General features: G+C 38.0%; 2 protein-coding genes across 5 annotated transcripts; one reads left to right on the top strand and one right to left on the bottom strand.

The window, feature by feature from the left end:
* Positions 1-3,445: 3,445 nt before the first annotated feature.
* LOC139952071 (syntaxin-7-like) lies at positions 3,446-15,626 on the bottom strand. Of its 3 annotated transcripts, none has more exons than XM_071951014.1 (12): positions 15,590-15,626; positions 14,333-14,621; positions 12,860-12,937; positions 12,299-12,368; positions 11,786-11,885; positions 11,375-11,512; positions 11,004-11,047; positions 10,571-10,664; positions 9,680-9,752; positions 9,025-9,107; positions 8,360-8,497; positions 3,446-7,246 (listed from the first exon to the last, which is right to left on the bottom strand). In XM_071951014.1, the coding sequence occupies exons 2-11, from the start codon at positions 14,433-14,435 to the stop codon at positions 8,399-8,401; spliced, it is 882 nt and encodes a 293-aa protein (XP_071807115.1). In that variant the 5' UTR covers positions 14,436-14,621; positions 15,590-15,626; the 3' UTR covers positions 3,446-7,246; positions 8,360-8,398. The 3 variants fall into 3 exon arrangements, with proteins under 3 accessions (XP_071807115.1, XP_071807116.1, XP_071807118.1); XM_071951015.1 differs by having other exon boundaries at positions 12,860-12,939; positions 14,377-14,621; XM_071951017.1 differs by having other exon boundaries at positions 14,381-14,621.
* A 63-nt stretch (positions 15,627-15,689) lies between these two features.
* LOC139952063 (uncharacterized) lies at positions 15,690-18,700 on the top strand. Of its 2 annotated transcripts, none has more exons than XM_071951001.1 (4): positions 15,690-15,777; positions 16,624-16,951; positions 17,677-17,784; positions 18,086-18,700. In XM_071951001.1, exons 2-4 carry the CDS (start codon positions 16,747-16,749, stop codon positions 18,166-18,168), a joined length of 396 nt encoding a protein of 131 aa, XP_071807102.1. In that variant the 5' UTR covers positions 15,690-15,777; positions 16,624-16,746; the 3' UTR covers positions 18,169-18,700. The 2 variants fall into 2 exon arrangements, with proteins under 2 accessions (XP_071807102.1, XP_071807101.1); XM_071951000.1 differs by having other exon boundaries at positions 15,690-15,809.
* The last annotated feature ends 760 nt before the right edge of the window (positions 18,701-19,460 follow it).

The following is a 19,460-nucleotide window of genomic DNA, read 5'->3' as shown; positions in this document are numbered from 1 at the left end:
GCTATCTTCACGTGACCATTTCTTCCAGGTGCACTTGTACAGTTTTTGGGGCTTCGATTAAGGTCAGGTCCTAGTCTCATTACAAGTACATGTACATGTTGGTACAGCCGCTGACACAAACAGCGAGATTCTGATGAGACCGGTGTCGCATGCAAGTACATTGTATGTCCTCTATGCAATACTATCCGGAGGACATTATTGCATATGCTGCTGCATAATGCAATTGTGTCCATTGCATCTGACACCGGCAATGTTCTCGATTTCAGATCATGAGTGGGTAATTGGGGGGGGGGGGGGGGGAGAGATCAGTAAACACAAGACTCGCTCATGTACAATTAAATTATGTGAGAGGTATAAAGCATGCCCCCTTATGTTTTGGTTTAATCAACTTTAACCAAATTCTTGTTGTTAATCGAGCGCCCTCACCGTCAGGTTTTCGGGTGCTCCCATAATTCCTATGAAGACAGACAGCCGTCTTACCGTACTTTGATGGTCTTAATTCTTTCAGGTAAATTTTCCCTTTTTGTATTACATATTTCTATTTCTAAGTTGTTTAAGTTTACTATCTAAGCTTGTGGTTCATATAGACATGAGTTTGAGAAATGAATGTCTTTAGAATCTGCCATTCATGCTGTAGTTTGGTTAACCATTTTGTAAATATTGCCAAATGTAAATAGAATTTCAAGATGGCGCGGCCCAGAAAGCTGTGGCGGGAACCGCTAACGTATTTAAGTCGTTTTCTTTTAGGAAGTGTTTTTATTATTCATTTGCTCTCGTCCAGCCATTTATTTTAGTTAGGTAACTTTGATATGATTGTTGTTAAAGGCAGTGGAAACTATACTCAAAATAATTATTGGCATAAAACCTTACTTGGTAACAAGTAATGGGGAGCTGTCGATTGTATAAACAATTGTGAGAAACGGCTCCCTCTGAATGCTCCGTCTGGTGGGTGGACCAAAATACTATTTCAATTTTCTTTTTTTACATTGGCTTTCCTGAATGGCACTTTAAAGGCAATGGACACTATTGGTAATAACTCAAACTAATTATTAGCACAAAACCTTACTTGGTAAAGAGTATCGGGGAGAGGTTGATAGTATAAAACATTGTGAGACACGGCTCCCTCTGAAGTAATGTAGTTTTCGAGAAAGAAGTAATATTCCACGGATTTGATTTCGAGAGCTCAGATTTAGAATTTTGAGGTCTCGAAACTCGAAATCAAGCATAACAAGGGTGTTTTTTTCTTTCATTATTATCTCGCAACTTCGACGACCGATTGAGCTCAATTTCCACAGGTTTGTTATATTTTATGCACATGTTGAGATACACCAAGTGAGAAGACTTCTTTGACAATTTATCAAAAGTTTCAAAATGTCTTTAAAGTGGTGTTGAACGATGTATGACTGAAGGAAAAAGGAGGGTGAGTCCCTCATAATTCCACTGTGACATTACGAGTTTAAGTTTTTAGCAAAGAATCCAAGGGTGTGACTAACTAAAGTAATAGAGGCACAAAATGTATTACAACGCATACAGACTTTGCTGGCACAGTGGGACAAAATGCTTTATAGTTTTCACAATTAATTTTTCATCCACGAGTAACATTGCGATAATATACTTGCTGGCATAATAATCAATTCTACTCAAGTCCCATGTGCATCATGCTGGCTCAGAATAATTGTTATAATAGAAGGATAAACATGTAGGCCTATAGTGTCTCATCCCCTTGCGCGTTCAAACCAACATAACCAAACCGAGGTTGCGAGGCACGTTTAAAGGCAGTGGACACTATTGGTAATTACTCAAAATAGTTATCATCATAAAACCTTTATTGATTACGAGTAATGGGGAGAGGTTGATGGTATAAAACATTGTGAGAAACAGCTCCCTCTGACTTGACGTAGTTTTCGAGAAAGAAGTAATTTTTCACGATTTTGATTTCGAGACCTCAAGTTTAGAATTTGAGGTCTCGAAATCAAGCATTAGAAAGCACACAACTTCGTGTGACAAGGGTGTTTTTTCTTTCATTATTATCTCGAAAAGTCGACCACCGATTGAGCTCAAATTTTCACAGGTTTGTTATTTTATGCATATGTTGAGATACACCAATTGTGAAGGCTAGTCTTTGACCATTACCAATAGTGTCCACTGTCTTTAAACGGCGTGTTTACTTGTTGAAAAAAAATATCCAAAGGTACATTTTTAATAAACGTGAAGCTTTTTTTCTTCAAAAGTAACCGGAATAAAATAACCTGGGGAAAACTTAATTGTGTTTGTCCTTTGTCCTGTTTCCTCTGCAAAGGCGCACTACTTTCACCGGTGCGCGGAAGGATTTAGTGTTCTACGGTCGCTGAAATGCCGTCCGTGAAATTTTGAGCATGAGAAGCATAGCTTAAAATGGGTGTGGATGTTGGGGGTGTGGGGGATCTTGGCGTCGGTGATTCACGGGACCACTGTCGTAAACAATTATTTGATTTGGTTGGGGGGGGGGGAGGGGCAAGCAGGGGCAAAGACACATAGGGGTAATATTATATACAACCATTCATTTGCGATTTTTTTTTTTTTTTTTTTTGACGGGTGACAGGGGCGGGGGGGGGGGGGCAGCAACATTGCATTGGAAGATCTACTGGTACCCGTCATTCATATCCCTCTTGACGTGTACTAAAAAAGAAAAAGGGAACCAGTAAGGCTAATTCTAGTTGAACACCATCTCTCTGGGCTTTTTTCATTCACACTCTTTTTTTTTGCCTCTAAGACAGCAATACTTTGGTGCTGGTCTCGATTCCAGTCGTTCTTCTCTACATCACGTATACATCACAAGTATTCGTAAAAAAAATTGGTCGTTGCTATTTTTTTCACACTCACTATTTTGTATTCTGGAAAACTGAAGATCAGTTTAAAAATCCCTGTTGAAAACTCATTTTGTTCTGTTTCTGCAGTATTTTGTGATCATACTTTATTAATAAATCTTATTTTGTAGTTTGTTTTATTTTATTTAGACTAAGCCAGTGTACGCACATTCACTCAACACTACACACGTCACGACTATTCCACTGATAGAGGGCGTTTCTGGAAACCGCGAACCCATCGTCAGGTTGCACCACTCATGTGCCAAGCTTATCATAATTTTTGTATGTGTATGTGTATGCACCCTATATAAATCTTTTGAAGAATAACGTGTTAGGGTCACGCAAATCTTTACTGTGTACATGCTATGATATTTTTTTTCTTCTGAACTTGAGATTTCTGTGCTTCAAACTTTTCGTTTAGAAACAGGTGTTCGTGAGTGTGTTGCACAAACACCAAACAGATGGAAAGTTGATAGCTGTACCCAAAGCATTAAGCATAATAAATGTCAACATCGATTCCTTGCTCTTTGATCGAACGTTGGTGATACCTGTGTTCCTTTCGAGCAACCGACAGTGATAACATCTTCAATCAAACAGCGTTACGCAATGTCGTATCTTTATTCCGTATACCCTTTATTTACCTTGTAAATTATGCCTAAAATATACCGGTACCATAGGTCATGTTTTATTATAAGCGTTGATAGAGGTCACATTAAAACAAACACACTACAGTCATGTTTATATGAGAGATATTGGCTGTTCGAGAAATTTAAAACTTCCATCTAGAGGTGCCCTTCATGCATGCATGAGACTAGGAGAATGAGCCTTGGTGCCCATGCCCTTTAAAGAATGGGGCACCAGGAAAACACTCTCTGAGAAACGTTTCTGACAGTAACGCTTCTCAGATTAAACTTGTGGGTCATAAAAACTTGTATATTTTTATTTTTTTCATATTAACCAAAGTGAATTTGTTTCTCAAAATGCGTTATACCTTACAAAGCTTATGTAAATGTAGGCTTCAAGGCCGTGGACACTATTGGTAATTGTCAAAGACTAGCCTCCACAGTTGGTGTATCTCAACATATGCATAAAATAATGAACATGTGAAAATTTGAGCTCAATCGGTCATCGAACTTGCGAGATATGAATGAAAGAAAAAAACACCCTTGTCACACGAAGTTGTGTGCGTTTAGATGGTTGATTTCGAGACCTCAAGTTCTAAATCTGAGGTCTCGAAATCAAATTCGCGGAAATTTACTTCTTTCTCAAAAACTATGGCACTTCAGAAGGAGCCGTTTCTCATAATGTTTCATACCATCAACCTCTCCCCATTACTCGTCACCAAGAAAGGTTTTATGCTAATAATTATTTTGAGTAATTACCAATAGTGTCCACTGCCTTTAATACCACACGTATACATGTATACACCTCATCTTTAATGCCATTTTCGAGGCATAAGTAACAACACTAGTTTGAGTCATCCAAAAGCTTAAATTAGAAACAGGGCAAGGGATCTCCTTAGACCTATATAGGACTCTTTCTCTGTACACAGATACAATACGAAAGTGTAAGGCCACCAGGCTAGGGATCTCCTTAACTTAATCAAATTATTGTAATCAGCCTACAGTATTCTGTTGATTAAAACTAAAAAAATACAGGTTTTTTTTTCTGAGTGACAATGACTGTGGGCCCGTTTTACCCCTTAATTTTCAAGTAACCTATGATTGTATATCATTATCTAAGTATTAAGAAAAAGAAGGTACATTTTCAAGGTCACAAACCAGTTACAGAAACTAACTGTTGCACAAAAATAAATGAAGTTCCTTTTAAAACTAACTATAACAACTGTGTATGATTATTGCATATTAGCTTGATGAGTACGAGCAACGGAAACAAGCGACAACACCCGGCGTCAACTAGTTACAAAAATACCACTCCTTAAAGACAGTGGACACTATTTGTAATTGTGAAAGACTTAGTCTTCACAGTTGGTGTATCTCAACATATGCATCAAATAACAAACCTGAGAAAATTTGAGCTCAATCGGTCGTCGAAGTTGCGAGATAATAATGGAAGAAAAAAACACTCTTGTCATACGAATTTGTGTGCTTTCTGATGCTTGATTTCGAGATCTCAAACTCTAAACTTGAGGTCTCAAAATCAAATTCGTGGAATATTACTTCTTTCTCGAAAACTACATTACTTCAGAGGGAGCCGTTTCTCACAATGTTTTATACTATCAACCTCTCCCCGATACTCTTTACCAAGTAAGGTTTTGTGCTAATAATTATTTTGAGTTACTACCAATAGTGTCCACTGCCTTTAAAGTGCCATTCAGAAAAGCCATAGTTAAAAAAATGATTTTTCGAAATTATGTTGATCCACCCCATCCACACCCCAAATTTCGATACTAAATAACTCCATAAAACCATCCATACGCTGAAGAACAAAGTAATGCCTCAAATGAACAGATATTTGAGATCAAAGGACTCCAGAAATCAGTAATTTTTAATGACTTTTCCTTGCATTGAAGCTTAATAAGGAATGAGATTAATGATCCCGGCCAGCTGAATATTTGTATTATTTTCTTTTTTGTTTGATAAAACATTGTATTTATATTTGTTTTAAATAAAAACTGAATTTCAGTTTTCAGTTATTTTCTTTTGAACAAAACATCCGCCCTAATTTCGTTTTTGTTTGTTTTCATTTTGAAAACTTTTATATTTACTTTTCTGAACGGACCCTCAGCACCTGTTCATGATTTACCACTTATCGCAGATTTTGTTTAATTGTACATTTCCATCAAGTGTATTAACTAATTTTTCGCTATCAGATGATGGAAGAAATGTATGTACAGAACCACAACAGCTATTTTAATTATCCAGATATTCTATTTTATTTTATTTTAGTTATCCAGCCATATTTATCTTTATGACAGACGAAACATACTCAAATACCAGTGGATTAGATTGAATTATGCTCCCCAATAGTAATAATAATAGTGATAATAATTCATATTTACAAGCCTGCAACACTGTCAAAATTTACAATTCGTTTTTTAGTTTGTGCGTGTGTTACAGGTAGAGTATTATAATTATAGTTATTTATGCCCTTACAGCCGGACATTTAATAGACTGATCCATTAAGCTCCGCCCCATTGCGTATTGACCAATCACAACCCATTGCACAACCAAAAGTCTGACACTATAAAGTCTGACATGCGTGCGCGTATGCTTAGCGAGCGCGGCAGAGTTGTGCCATAGTTATAGGATATAATACCTAGATCGGCCGCGCGTGCATACGCGTCATAAGCCATACACAAACATTTCTGGTTTTTTCATGGACTCGCTAAAAAGTCACGTGCTGGTGGCAACGCGCAGAAAATGAACATGGGAGATGGGTCTTTAACCACGCTATGGACGCGCTAAAAGTCACGTGCTGGTAGAAGATGAACGTTGGAGATAGACTAATGGCTGCCCCCATGCCAGAACCCGCGTATGTACGCGCAGCCGATCTAGGAATTACATGTATATTCTATATCTATGAGTTGTGCAGAATGACATTGGAGGGGAGCGTGTGTTCTTGCTTACACACGCGCTGTGGGCGGAGCCTAATAGATCGGTGTATTACCACAGTGGTACACATTATAAAATATTATTATCATACCATTTTATATATGTAATTATTTACTTCTCCAAACTTCTACATCTATTTTTCTAGAAAGGAAAGTTACAAGGGGAGGGGGTGGGTTGATTAAAATTGATCACAATTCATCGGCGATGAAGATGCTTTTAAAATTAATCAATCCTATTAATTGTACAATACTAATAATAATAACAATAATTAACCATTTGTATGTAGCGCATCACACATAGTGATTAAACATGTCCCTATGCGCTGTAGAGCTAATAGACAACAAAGTACAAATATAAAATGTAAAAGAGTTTTTTTTAGGGGGGGGGGGAATTGCTGTAGATGACAACTGATATATTATTTATATATCTTGCTCTTGTGTGTTTTTGCTGGTGTTTTTCATTTTTTTTATTGGAGGGGTGAGGGAGTGGTTGAAGGAAAATCTGTAACATATACACATTTCGCGCTTGTGTGTTCTTTTGTTGAGGGGGTAGGGGTGTGAGGATGCTGATAACACCTGTAACATTTACCCATCTTTCTATCTTGTATGTTCCTTTCGTTGGGGTTGTTCATGTAGTGATAAGCCAGAGGTGATTTTCAGAACCTACCCCCGAGTCCTAAACTACCCCAAGGGCGAAATGAACTTGACCCAAATCTTACCGATACGATTAGTTTTTTGGAATAGCGAAGTAGATGATCACCGCTAATATGACTAGGAGAATGATGATACAGATAACGAGCATGATCTTCTTCCGACGGGCTTTACTCTGCCAAAAAAAAAAGAAGAAGTACAATCAGGAAAAGAACTTAGATCAGCAGGGTGTGGGTTAAAGTCCCAGTCATGACAAGTTTGTCCTTAACGCCACTGGGGTGGATTTCACAAAGAGTTAGGACCAGTCTTATCTCGAGTTAGGACCAGATACTCGTCCTAACTTGGAACTATCCATGCAATTTGTATATCTCATAGGGTAGACCTAAGTTAGGACTAGTCCTAACTCTTTGTGAAATCGACCCAAGGACACCTATGGTAACAGTCAAAGACCAAGTGAGAGGACTAGTCTTTGAAAATTACCAAATGTTTGGTGTCTTTAAAGACTAATTAATTACATAAACAGCTGCATAAGCTTTCAGACAAGTAGCAACAATTACTTCATCAGATGCTACGAAAGCTTATGCAGTTTTTAAAATAATTTAAGTAGCAAAACACAACAACGACATGCTTACCAGAACCAGCAAAAAATAACTTTCTGACGTCAATTTCACAGAAATTTTAAACATACAAAATCACCACCAGGTTACCAGCCAGAATATCATTAAGTTTACACTTTTGTAACCGGTACCTTGCGTATTGTTATTGTACCGGTAATTATTGTTTTTGCTTAAAGGGTTTGGGTACTTTTTACAACACATAACACAATGTACACATTATTTACACTAAACTTACACAGTTTGAAGATAATGATAGTAGAAAGCTTCCCTTAAAATATTACTTGCCGAGTTTTTGAGAAATGAGGAAAACAATGACACAAAAATAGTTTTTGTCTAAATTTTAGCTTGTACACCGTATTTACCAGTTTTGATATTAACTCCCAAAATCTGTAAAAATGTTTTACATGCTAAAATATTTGTTGTCTTACCGAGACAAAAATTATTTTTGTGTCATTGTTTTACTCATTCCTACAAAAGTACAGCACCTCGGTAAGTAACATTTTAAGAGAAGCTTAATACCATCACTTTCTTCAAACCGTGAACAAGTTTAATGTAAATCTGTGTCTGTTTGTGTTCAACAAAAAGTATCCATACCTTTTAACAAAGCAATTGGTTTTGGAATATTTTCTACTTTCTGAAATTGGGTCGTTGCTTGAAAAGTTTTCACGTACCATTTGAATGAATAAAGCAGGTTGGAGAAAGGGGATGGTCTAATTCTTGGGGATCGCAAAGTAGATGATGATACCAACAATGGCTAGAAGTACGACACAGCATATCACGATCATTATTTTTTTCCTTCGTGCCTTGGACTATCAACAAAACACATACCAAAAGGAAAGTAAATAAATAACAAACAAAAGAAAAGAATAAATGAAAAAGAAAAAGGTACAGGTACGTGTGGACTTACTTAATGTTTCTTTTTAATGTTTTCATTATTGACAAAGTTTAGGTCATGTTTCTGTTATCTTCAATGAGAAGTGATTTCTGAAAACAACTTAGGACTTTCAAAACATTTGCCACGCTTCACCCTTAGATCCTTCTTAGATGGCATCTTAGCTCTTCATGAAAACGCAAAATGCAATTTTTTTTTTTACTGAAGGACACAAGTGCCAAGGCTGGGGGATTGAAACCACACTCTGCTGATCAGAAACACAAGAGTTTGAATTCCGGCAAGCCACTTCCACAAAATGCAACGCACTGGAGTTTTCTTTCATGCACATTCATTCAACCATGATAATGGATAGAGCAATCGGGCACAGAACTTAAACAAGGATAAGGAATCACCCACAAAGTCAAAGGAAAATTCATGCGGGAAGAACTATAGAGGAATACATACCTGGTAGGTACTAGCTTTAACAAGCTGAGTATTGGCTTGGTCGACATGGACCTCTGCTGATTCCACATTAGCCTCTATGCTGTCTGTTAAAGTCAAAGTGAAAAAAAGATTTCTATTAATACAAGTCTTTCTCCTGACGATGACTAGAGCAAGCTAGTTGAAACGTTGAGACCAATTCAGAACTGACTCCGCGGCAGTACAGTTAATTACGATCCTATAAGCTAAAGTAGTAGTCCAGTCTATTTTCTATACCATCCGCCCTGGTAATAGTTAAAAAGCAGGACAGTTCTTTTCAGAACTTTGAAGTCTCCCGAACCTCCGATTATCTACTCCGCGGCAGTAGAATAAAGCAAGACAGTTCTCTAAGAACAACTCTACCTGGCAAGGAGATACACACATGGTGTTACCGCAAACCAAATATACAGTCTTTGATTGGTTAAGCCCATTATGTTCCGACACTCCTGGTCTAAACATTTTCAAAACCTTAACCCTCATCTCAATCCTAACCCAAATCCTTACCCCTACCCACCCTAACCTTAACCCCAACTCTAACCTTATAACCCTAACCCCCAACTCTAACCATATAACCAAGCACGCTTTATGCAGTACCTCACAGTGTAATTCCATCGCAGGTTTAAGACAATCTAAAACTTACCAATCATATCTCCTTGCTCATGGACCATGGTGGCAAGATCTTTAAAGATGGTGTTCACATCTACGATATCCGACTGCAAAATAGAAACAAAGGTTTTTTAAATGCGAATCAACAAAGTGAAATTATCTAGACAATACACATTGAACCCTCCTACTATTTGACCATTCAATATTATCAAGTAAGCATTTGCTGATAGATTCCAGCCTGCAATCTGGGGGCGAATGTCTTAACTTTCCTACCGCCAAATTATTTTCTTTCAATCATCATTCTCCGCTTACTGTGCAAGCACCTGATTTCTTAGCGCGTTGTGTTCAGCAAAAAATGTCTCTTACCGAAGATTACTTAAGCACGCACACAAGCAAAACTTTCCTGCTTATCCTGGAAATACACTGGAGGTAAGCGCGAAATTTTCTGCTTTCGTAAGAGCCAATTCATTGCTTATGGTGAGCAGTGCCTTAAGGTGGGTCTGGATCGTCCGATGAATAAAATACACACTTGTGCACAGTTGTACCACTATACACAACCCGTACACTTGAGAGATTTCAAAGGGTTTGTCAACTCTCTAAAAAATGGTACAAAGAGTAGGAGGGTTAGGTAAAGAGTGTTTTGTATGGTAAGCAAACCTCAAGTTTCTTGAGTTGAGATTCACTATACAAACCAGTGCACTTGACAGGTTTCAAAGGGTTTGTCAACTCTCTAAAAAATGGTACAAAGAGTAGGAGGGTTAGGTAAAGAGTGTTTTGTATGGTAAGCAAACCTCAAGTTTCTTGAGTTGAGATTCACTATACAAACCAGTGCACTTGACAGGTTTCAAAGGGTTTGTCAACCATCTAAAAAATGGTACAAAGAGTAGGAGGGTTAGGTAAAGAGTGTTTTGTATGGTAAGCAAACCTCAAGTTTCTTGAGTTGAGATTCTCTCTCCTTCAAGGCTTCAAAGTCTTCTTGTTGTAATTGACTTTGCTGCATTGCTTGTGGCTGGTTGGAGCTGTGAAATAAAAGAAACAAGAAGAAAAAGAAACGAATGAATTTCTTGACTGGATCAAAAACAGAAATTTTGACCGGGATATTTTTTGTTGCGTTCAGGTACTGTTTGTGCTTAACGCAGCTCTACTAAATTAAACTCTGGTTGCAATGGTACAGTTATGTCTTAGAAGAAAATATATCGAGGAAAGACTCTGCTAGGGTCGAAACGTCAGGCCATTAACTATTTTTTGCATTTATACCATCGGTCCATTTGGTTGGTAAGTTGTTTGCAACAGCTAATTATATTTTCTCTTATACTTTTAGAAAACAAATCGGCAAAAAGAAAGAAAAAAAAACTTACCTTTCCCAGTTGATCAGAGCATTGGGACCCTCATCATAATCCTCCTAAAATATAAAATAATGGACACAGAAACAATTGATAAAAGCCCATAAATTTAATGACATGCATTAAAATTGAAGAAAAAAAACATGGTTTATTATTTCCCATATGAAACAGAATTAATTTGACTGATATCGACTGATTGGGCATGAACAATTTACAAACATTAATGAAAACAAACAATGTAAAGAACTTTAAAAAGACGGCCAATCCTGAACAAGACTCGGTCACTTTTGACCCTCTCTAGATCGTTCTTGGCTGCCTCTTGTTCTATTCTTTAGGAAAAACGCAGAAGCCACTCATCATGGAAAAACTATAAAAGGAAAACTTACAGCCAATCCTGAATGAGCTCGGACACGCTTGACCCCTTCTCGTTCTTTCTGGGCTGCTTCTCGTTGGACCCTTTGAAACTGATTAAGAGCCGCTGTGAAGTCACTTGTGAATCTTTCTTTCTGCATTCTCTGCTGTCTCTGTGAGCAATAAATAGTAATAAATAATAATAAGTGCTTCAGCCCCACCAACCAGGTTATTATAGTAGATGATACCCACATGCCTTCATCCTTGCGGACAGTGAAGGGGGTTACCTCGTTTCAGCCCCAGAAGATGATATGGTAACGTGCCCCTGGTGGCACTTGATTCAGGTTGATAGCCAAAATCAGTAAAGTATTGCCTTAGCGATATCTCATAAAAAAACAAAAATAATAATAACAAATAATAATATGGTTACGTCATCGGTAACTTACCTGATCAGATGGAGAAATTGGAGGAGGGGCGGAGCTTAAATCCTTCAACATTTTATTGGTGTCCTTTGCCAACTGGTTGGTGTAATGCTGTACCTCATCACTGAAAATCAAATTTAAACAAAATAAAAAATAAAAACAAATGCCTTTCCCGATCTTTCTCACATGCTGCCCGACGCCTATAAAACAAATTGCCAGCGCTAATAAAATCATCTGTTTCTTTAACCCAATCAAGTATTTGAGTAAATGGTTTGTTTTTTTACTTTTTTTTTTATATTTTGTATTTTGTATTTCTCTACCATATGTACCACATGTACTGTATTCTGGATTTCATCTTAGCTCAGAGTTTTAAGTTATTGTCCATGTGTACATGTTACTGTTTGTATTTATCACCACGAACACTTATGGATTTATGCGCTTTATAAGTTTTCATTATTAATATTATATTCTTTAATGTTAAGAGTGAGTACTGATCATCTACTCAAAGATATTTTTTAGCAAAATGTTAAAACTTACAGCTTTGCTCGCAGACTTTTGTTATCGTCTGATGTGCCAAGCCTGGTTATTATTCTTTCAATTTCCCTCACTGGAAAAAAAGAGGAAAAACAGAAGAAAAAAATAACTACCAAAATAATAAATTTACAAAAACACAAATCGCAACAATAACAAATCAAGTTTGCTGGTGCACTAGTAAAAGTTAAAGGAATACATCCTCCGGAACTGAAATCATATTCAGGCTTGTGTATGAAAATCTAAAAAACAAATTGAAAAAAACCCTGCATCAGTTGATTTCGTAAAAAAAAATAAGAAAATTAAAGACAACGTATTTTGAACTTCACTCTTGAAGGGGCACAGCAATTTTCGTCCGGTAAGGGGTACTTCCTTGAGGGAAATGTATGTATTGGAACTTTGCATAGGGGCACTACAGTAAAAGCACAGGGCACCATGGCAAATGCTGAGGGTGCTCTGAAATATTTTGCGACCTGCATACTTTTTTGATCAACATTGGTAGATCATATTTTCGCAAAACTCTATCTATTGTAAAGTTTGAGCAAATACTATCTATTTTAAACTCACCATTTTGAGATATTTTTTGTATGTTAGAACCTATACTCTGTGTCAACCTGTTGTAGTCTGCGGTGGAGCTGTTTCTGCCTGTTCAACAAACCAAAAAATACAAAATAATAATAAAGAGGCTTCGTATATTAGCGCTAGTGCTGGGCGAATAGTGAAATTTTGTTATTCGGATACCGCTGGCCAACTATCCGAAATTAACCGGATATTCGAATAGTTTTTTCGCCGCTAGAGGGCGCTGTTTATTAGTTTTAGACAGTGTCACTCGGTTCATTCATAAAAATGACCGGATCTAATTTAAAGATGGCGATTTGCTTTTTCTTTTGATCGTGATTGACTCTACGTGAAGGAAAACTTTTGTAATCTTTGAACAAATTACGTCAGAAATGTCATTGTTTTAACTCTTCACGGAGGTGAGCATAGTTAAATACTTAATATATGCTGTTTTATGCTGTCTTAATAGAAGTTTCATAAGGATTCAGACAAAACATTCATATCAGTTGTCGCCCGACGTCCGCGGATATTCGGATATTAAAGAATATCCGGTTACTCGGTTGTAACTACAGAATTATCCGGTTTGTAAATAGGTATTCGCGCCCTATGCGGATATCCGGTTAAGATAAAAAAGGCATTCGCGGTTACGGATAGGAAAACCTATTCGCCATTAACCGGATATTCGAATAATTCGCCCAGGCCTAATTAGCGCTCTTATTTCCTACACTCAGTGGTACTCAAGGCACTTTAACATTCAGTATTATGCTGCAAGGTATGTGGGACTACGTTTGAATTATCAGACCTACTCCTTTCACACAGCACAATGCAATGGTTTACAAGGTGCAGTGGCGTAATATGCAGCCAATCAAACCAGGAACACTGGGGCAAACCCCATTAAGTGCACTGGGTTCTTTTACGTGCATTACACAACACACACGATCAATGGCTACACGTCCCATCCGAAGGACAAAGCATAATGGTTTTGAAAGTGTTTTGCTTATTGACACAGGTGTCACGACTGGGACTCGAACCCACACTCTGCTGATCAGAAACACTAGAGCTTGAGTTCGATACTCTAAACCACTAGGCCATGACACACCGCACGTGAACCACAATTGGGCTGATGATTGTTATAGCTACAAGGAGTTATAAAAATGAAGAAATAAGCTGTAATTCAAGTGTCATGCAGGCGTTCTTACAAAAATTAAGGACAATTCAACAACATGGAAATAACAAACAGTTGTTAGATGTAGATCATGCAGAGATGCAGAAAAATACTAAAATACGTTTGACAGTTGCCCAAGATGAAAGAAAACAAGAAAGTCAGCTTCTCAACTGACAAGGTGCATGTCTGAAATTGCAAACTGAGTTTCCTAAGATTCTTCACTTGAGTTGTTCAACTAATTGGATTAGCTAACAATAATTAGTATAATGTTTGACATCACAAAACTTCTAAAGACAGTTAGCCCAAGGATTGTCTACCTGCTGATCCAGATGAGTACGTGGAATAACCTCCATCATTGTACCCACCTCCACCTACTCCTCCTCCTCCAGTTCCTCCGAAGTCCCCCTTACCAAACGACATCTTCTCTCTCTCTCTCTCTCTCTCTCGCTGCCTTCTTCAAGAAAGATTCCTTCGACGCTGATTGGGGTTAATAACTTGCGATGGTCCAACTTAAGGATTGGTCCAATGTATCTTTTTCTCTTTGCCGCTTGACTAAAAGGTCATCCTAGGTCGTCATGATTTGAATCGAGATTTGAAAACTGCAAACTGAAAGAAACGAAACGAATTTTGTCAATTATCAGGGCACGATTTTGCGGGGAACACCAACAAAAAATGTTGACAATCACTGGCCTCGGACCCTGACCACGGATCACATACGTAAAACAAAGCGATAGATACTGATGAGAAGAAGTTTTAATTCCTTCTTTATAAGAATGAATCTGCATCTATTCAGAAAAATCAATTTGATTTAGGATTAAGATCGAGCAACACTGCAGTAATAACTAAAAATGATAACGATCATGACGCAAAGAAAACGCATTAATATAATTTCTATTGGTTGAAAATGAAATGCTCCACACAGAATACGCCCACTCTTATTCAACCAATCGAGGGCGTGCATTGTTAACATTCTCGTTGTCATTCTCGTTATATGCTTATGGAGGCCTAGCTGTGTGGCCTTAAATCATTTGGACAGAATATTATGAATCTTTTCTGCATGAAATAAAATAATAATACTAATAAATAATAATGAATTTAAACAATATTTTTTGGTTTATTTTTTAACATGGAGGAAGAAATAGAAATGTGAACATGATCATGATCAAGTGTACACACTGTGGGGTTACATTTTTAGTGTATGTGTGTAAGATTTGTTTTACTTGTGACAAGGCCAGGTATTACTTGAAGTTTCAGAGATCCCCCCGACCCCAGGAGAGAGGAAGTACGTGAGGGACCGATGACGTCATGTTACAATAATGCGCATTGTTGTTGTGGCCACAGTCACGCTGTACTCTGACTCAGTCACTTGATGATGATCGTGACTTGTCGAAATAATATGTCAAATTCAACACCCAGAATTTCGGCGACCCAGTGAGTACAATATTCTCATTTTATTTCACTGGAAAACTTGCCCAGTGGTTCAGACGATGACACAATAGTTTACCAAATAAAAATCCGATCTTTGAAGATCACCTTAGAAAGGTAATTATAACGACCAGAAAAAAACAACTTACCGTACACGCAGGAGTGGGAGTGTTTGCACAATAAAATCTGTACTGATCTCTGACGAAAGAGGGCGCCCTAAAGATCATTTAATTCATAACTCTTGAGGGCCCGGTGAGTTCGAGATTTTCCTGTTCACTTCTTCTGCAAGTTCTCATGGTTATGCCGGTCTCTGGAGTACCATGGTCTCTGGAGTCTGGTTCGTTTCAATTTCTACATTCAATGGATTGAGTATGTCAAATACCATTTTCTACCAACAGAATATTGTCATTATTTGTAACTTAAATTAAATCGGTTCATCATAAAACTGGCTATCAACACGGACCAGTATCTTCTTCTTCTTCCTTTAAAATATTAAAGTGCTGCTTCAGAAAATCAACTCGAGTCAAACCACAGGGAAGCCAAACTCTCAGTCTCACTAGAAAATCTTCAACAATTTCGTTCACCCACCCTTCAACCAATAAGGACTGTTACAAATTTTCCTTTGTTCCAAGATCACTCGTTGAATGGAACTACCTACCAGTATGTTTAAGAAAAACTCCTTCAATAGACTCATTCAAGACAAGGCTAGATAAAATCCAAATGACCACTTTGATAAGGGGAGCTCACCACATTTTGTCCACTTGCCTCATCACACCACACCTGCAACTGTGAGGAGTTTGTTGCAGTATTCGACCGAGATACATATATATCTATATTATAGATAAATCATGACATATTTTTCTTAAAAGTTAATAAAAAGTGTAGGCCTATTACTATACAAATTAATTATTAATTTAAAAAAAAAGTTATAGTTTCAGCGTGTCTTTATGAATGAATTGATTGTGCTTACACTTGTATTGTAACTCGTTCCAACGAACTTGGAGAAATAATCGGTCGTCTATAACTACACAAGTAGCCAGTAGTAGTACTACTACTTGTACTAGTCTGTTGTCAATTGTAATTGTATCACTTCTTTATAAATTTATTGATCATTCATAAACTTTTGATTTACAAATAATTCGATACTGATTTAGTAATTGCCAGTCATTGAACTGCCGTTTAGGTTGGACTGGACGTCAATGTGTCAACTTGGAATCATCGCTGTGGCAGAGGAACGTCCGTCCGTCTTGTCATCTGTCGCCCTCGTGAGATTATGATTAGAACGTAAGATTAACCCATCAGTGCAATGTCGGAACAGCGACTTGGGCGTCAGATGCCGGATGGGACCATGAGGTTTGTCAGCGCTTCACGTCGGCGTTGCTGCTCATGGGTCTTGGTCGGATGCGGTAGTGTGCTGTTGCTGATAGGTGTTACTATCTTTGTGTTTGGTTTGGCACCGGGTCGTCGTGCCTTGTGGAGTCAAATAAAATGGCTCGGTGTTGCATGCGGAGGTGAGTTGAAACTTCATCAAAATCTTGGCTCTTTATATTCGTTTGTGAACCTCCTAACGCTTTCATTTCTTTACCCCTTTCTGAATTGTTTCTTGTATAAAAAAGAGCTAAGACTGAATGACAATTGAACTGTTGTTAAAATTGCATCTCTGTAGTGAAGAGCATTTTGGTTTCATAGACAGTGGCAAATACAAAGTCAGAGGGTGGGAAGGTGAGGGGCTTAAGCTGAGAGCTCTTGCCCCTCTCACCCAATCCCCCTCCCCCCTAAAAAAAAACCTCAAAACCACCCCAAAACTAAAAAATGAGATTGAAAAAATTCCCAATTGATGACTTCAAGTTCATTAAATAGCCCCATGTCTTTTCCCCCACTTGCCCCTCCCCCCAACATTGAAATGTCTGGTCACACCACTGCGGCTGTTAAATATTCTTCATATAGAGTAATGAGACTTTTTCTAAGAGATGTTAAATTTGCATCGGGGATAAAGAACATTAATTTTGGTTTTTACCCATATACCGATGTGTGTTAGCACTGTATACTCAGTGATATTTTTTCACAGGACTCGGGAAAGTACTGAGTATACAGTGCTAACACACATCGGTTAGGAGACTTTTTCTGTTAACAAGGACTTTTCTTTATGGTTCAAAAACCTTTGTATGACTTTTCTGTATTGAACTAAAAAATGATGTGCAAATTTATGTTACAGTTTTGTTATTTTGATCCTCAGTTATTGGACTGGTGCTGCTGGTTGGATCTGTAGTGTTATACTTCAAAGCTACTGGAACCAAGGATGCCAGACAGTATCCAGTGGAAAGAGTTCATTCAAAAAGAAAAGGCAAGTCAAAAAATGTTACTCTGTTTGCTCGCTTGCTTAAAAGTCACTGGACACTATTGGTAATTATTCAAAATAATTGTTCGCATAAAAACGTACTTGGTAGACGAGCAAGGGAGACCTATTGATAGTAGTGTATAATACATCAATTGAAAAAACTGGTCTTTGACAACTGCCTTTAGAGGCACAGTAATAGATTGATAACTATTCAAAAATTGTTGACCACAAAAACTTACCATTAGGGAAGCACTGCTGCTGTTGACAGGAAAACAAACAAACTTTATCTGCTTGTGACCTCCAATAGGTGAGCACAGAAAGTCCGCTTCAAACAACAAACATCAAGAGAGTTTCAACAGACGTCAGGAGACAGTCAACAGTCGTAAATAGAGCTCATTAATTATCTTAAGTCAGGTAGACATCAAGAGACTCTCAAGGGTCGGACAGAGAGTGTCAACGGCCGTCAAGAGATTGTCAACGGCCGTCAAGAGAGTTTAAACATACATCAAGAGACTGTCAAGGGTTGTCCAGAGAGTGTCAACGGCCGTCAGGAGACAGTCAGCAGTCATAAATAGAGTGTCAACAGAGACTGTCTAAGGGTCAGCTTTCTGGTGATTTTCAGACCATCATCAGAGGATTCCGATATCTTTCTCTACAGCCCTACTCATAAAGGAGACGATTAAGAGCTGTGTTGCATTGATTAAGATGTATGCCTTTTTAACTGTTTATTTGCAAAAAAGTTTGATTACAAGACGTTTTAAAAGAAACTATTTATGACCTTCCTTAAGGCCTGGTACTCAACACTTATCTTACATCTTACAAGGGTCCAAATGTTATGCCTCAAAGGCACTGGACACTATTGGTAATTATTCAAAATGGTTGTATATTATACAAATATTGACTGCTTTTACTCGTGCAATGGTTAAAACTATGACTCCCGAGGTGATCCCCGGAGCGTTCTATTTTCCCGAGGCGAAGCCAAGGAAAATAGAACGCTCCGGGGATCACCGAGGGAGTCATAGTTTTTAACCATTGCACGAGTAAAAGCAGTCAATATTTGTTTTATAACACCCCAAACATTTCTAAATACTGTACTATTATTGTTAAGTTACAGACCTGAATGCTACAATCCACGGATGACGCGAATACAGATTGCAAACACTTTTACTTACTGTGTTGCATGTAGTGTGTCGTGCAATCCGAAATGGTTACAGACTATTAATTTATCATCCTCGTACGCGCAACGGACGTCTGGGTACTGCACGCCGTGTGCTAGTCTGTCGGACTAGCGCACGGCGCCGTGTGCTAGTCTTTGGACTAGCGCATGGTAAACCGACGCACTATCACACGGCCGTCGTCTAGCAAAACTAAGACATGTCATGTGACGCGCTCTAAACCAATGAGCAGGCAGAATACTTGCAAGGGGTGTTATAACATAAAATATTACGTGGTAATGAGTAATGGGAATCTGCTGATAGTATAAAACACTGTGAGAAATGGCTTCCTCTGAAATGTAGTGTTTTAGAGAGAGGTAATTTCAGCAGAAAACCTTCTTTCATTAATCTCTTGCAGATTCGATTTTATTTTATGCATACGTTGGGATACACCAAATGAGAGTACATGTACTGGTCTTTGACAATTACGAAAGGTGTCGCGACCAGTGCCTTTAAGTAAACTCAAAG

This window comes from Asterias amurensis, chromosome 20 (assembly GCF_032118995.1).
Source record: "Asterias amurensis chromosome 20, ASM3211899v1".
In the NCBI taxonomy this organism is placed as follows: Eukaryota; Metazoa; Echinodermata; class Asteroidea; order Forcipulatida; family Asteriidae; genus Asterias; species Asterias amurensis.
Note: the sequence above shows the minus strand (reverse complement) of the source record. Positions and strands in the feature narration are given on the sequence as shown.